Here is a 1,786-nt window from a genome sequence, read left to right as displayed (position 1 = left end):
TTTTCTTGATCCTCGTTTTAAACGTATAAGTTTCCTTTGTGATAAAATTACAATGTTTGAATTATTTATTTTTCTTTGACCATGAATAATTTTTGGAGAATTTGTACTTTTAACAAGTTTTAATATTGAACGAACAGGGTGGGTAATATTTTGTATTTTTATTTCTTTATGTTCTATTGGTTTAAACTGTACAGAGGAAGATAACTTTTTCATTAATTTTGGATTAACATGTACAGACTTCTGAATAGGGTTTTGGTTTTGTACAGAATTTTGTTTATTACTTGTTATACTTGCTGTATTTACAGAATTAGTTTGCACATTTTCATTAGAATTAATAACATTTTTCATCATTTTTGGATTAATATGCACCAGAGATTTCACATGCAATTTTGGATTGATATGTATTGCAGAATTCTGAGGTCTAAAATTTGGATTAATGTATACATTAGTACTTGTTAATTCATTGTGCAAAGTACTGTCAGGTGTTCTAGAAAATTGTTCAGATTTATGAAGTAAGTTTATATGTTTCTCTGATTTTGCAAGATTTAAATTCTGATTTGTAATAGGTTTCTCCATGTAGGGTAACTTGTCTAATGACTTTTTTTTATGATTTTCTATTAAACCTAAAATAAATAAGATGAATTAAAAAAAAAAATAAGACATCATAAAGATTAGAAATATGTAAAACAATATAAAATGTGTTTAGAATTAAAATTATTGTTCCACATTACTTGAACTTTATTAATTTTGAACGGTGCTATAAATGACTAGTCTTTTATATTAATATCACATTTAAAATAAATGATCATACATTTATTTTTATTTTAATTTTACAAAAAAAATGTTTCAAGTTTTACCATTGTGACTTTTTCTTGTTACTAAGATGTAATTACAATTAAAATTAAGCATAACTTTTAAACCAGCGTAATTTAAATAAATGAAAAACTATAAGTACATATATATGCTTTATGGATTAAAAATTATTACAAAAAGAAGTTTAAAATTAATAATATTTTTTTAAAATGATTCCTGCTTATACGGTACTGTTTCCTATGATTTCAGTTCTTCAACATTTTACATTAATGTTTATTATGTCACAATAATTAATGGAATGATATTTCAAATAATAACTAACATTTTTTCTTTGATTTATATATAAGTTTGATATTTTACGTGTACCAAATCTTTTGTTTGTAACAACGTTCAACATTGAAGTAATGCAAAATTATCAACTTACGCGTCAAATAATGTATTTCTCTTATTAAATTTTCATCCATATTTAATAGCACAAAACTTTATTCTTCAATTGCTTATCACGCAATAAAGAAAAGAAGAAAGATTAAAGATAATAACTTCGTATTAAAAGATATTTATTTCACAAACCACTTTACATTGATACTCGTCATGCTATTGTGTGGAAGTAAACTATTTAGAAACAGATGTCGCTTCTTGAAAAATTACGACACTAGCACTACACATGTACGATAAATGAACTATTATAGGTCAGTGGGAAATTTGAACTTGTATCTTTACGAGATCAGCACGTTCTTTTATTACACGATCAATTTATAATTATGAATGTTTATCACATCTGGATAAATTTTAAAAACGTGTTGAAGTTATAAATTTAAAACTAATATTTTCCATAAACTTAGAGTTTATATATTAAATAACATAAAGTGAATCATAATACTAGTATATAAAATTTATAATTAAGTAGACGAAACATTTAAAAAATGTATAATAGTCAATTGTTTCCAATACTTGCAAAAAAAATGAAAAGAAT

General features: G+C 23.7%; 1 protein-coding gene across 1 annotated transcript in view; it reads right to left on the bottom strand.

Annotated features, from left to right (window-relative positions):
- Positions 1-1,406, bottom strand: part of LOC108576191 — a 3,575-nt gene extending 2,169 nt beyond the window's left edge. The window contains 3 exon segments of the mRNA XM_017939136.1: positions 1-623; positions 1,238-1,293; positions 1,384-1,406. The exon segment at positions 1-623 is cut by the window's left edge and continues 376 nt beyond it. Of these exon segments, the coding sequence (XP_017794625.1) occupies positions 1-623; positions 1,238-1,293; positions 1,384-1,406 (702 nt within the window).
- Positions 1,407-1,786: the final 380 nt, after the last annotated feature.

Source organism: Habropoda laboriosa, unplaced genomic scaffold, assembly GCF_001263275.1.
Source record: "Habropoda laboriosa isolate 0110345459 unplaced genomic scaffold, ASM126327v1 scaffold212, whole genome shotgun sequence".
Lineage (NCBI taxonomy): Eukaryota > Metazoa > Arthropoda > Insecta > Hymenoptera > Apidae > Habropoda > Habropoda laboriosa.
Note: the sequence above shows the minus strand (reverse complement) of the source record. Positions and strands in the feature narration are given on the sequence as shown.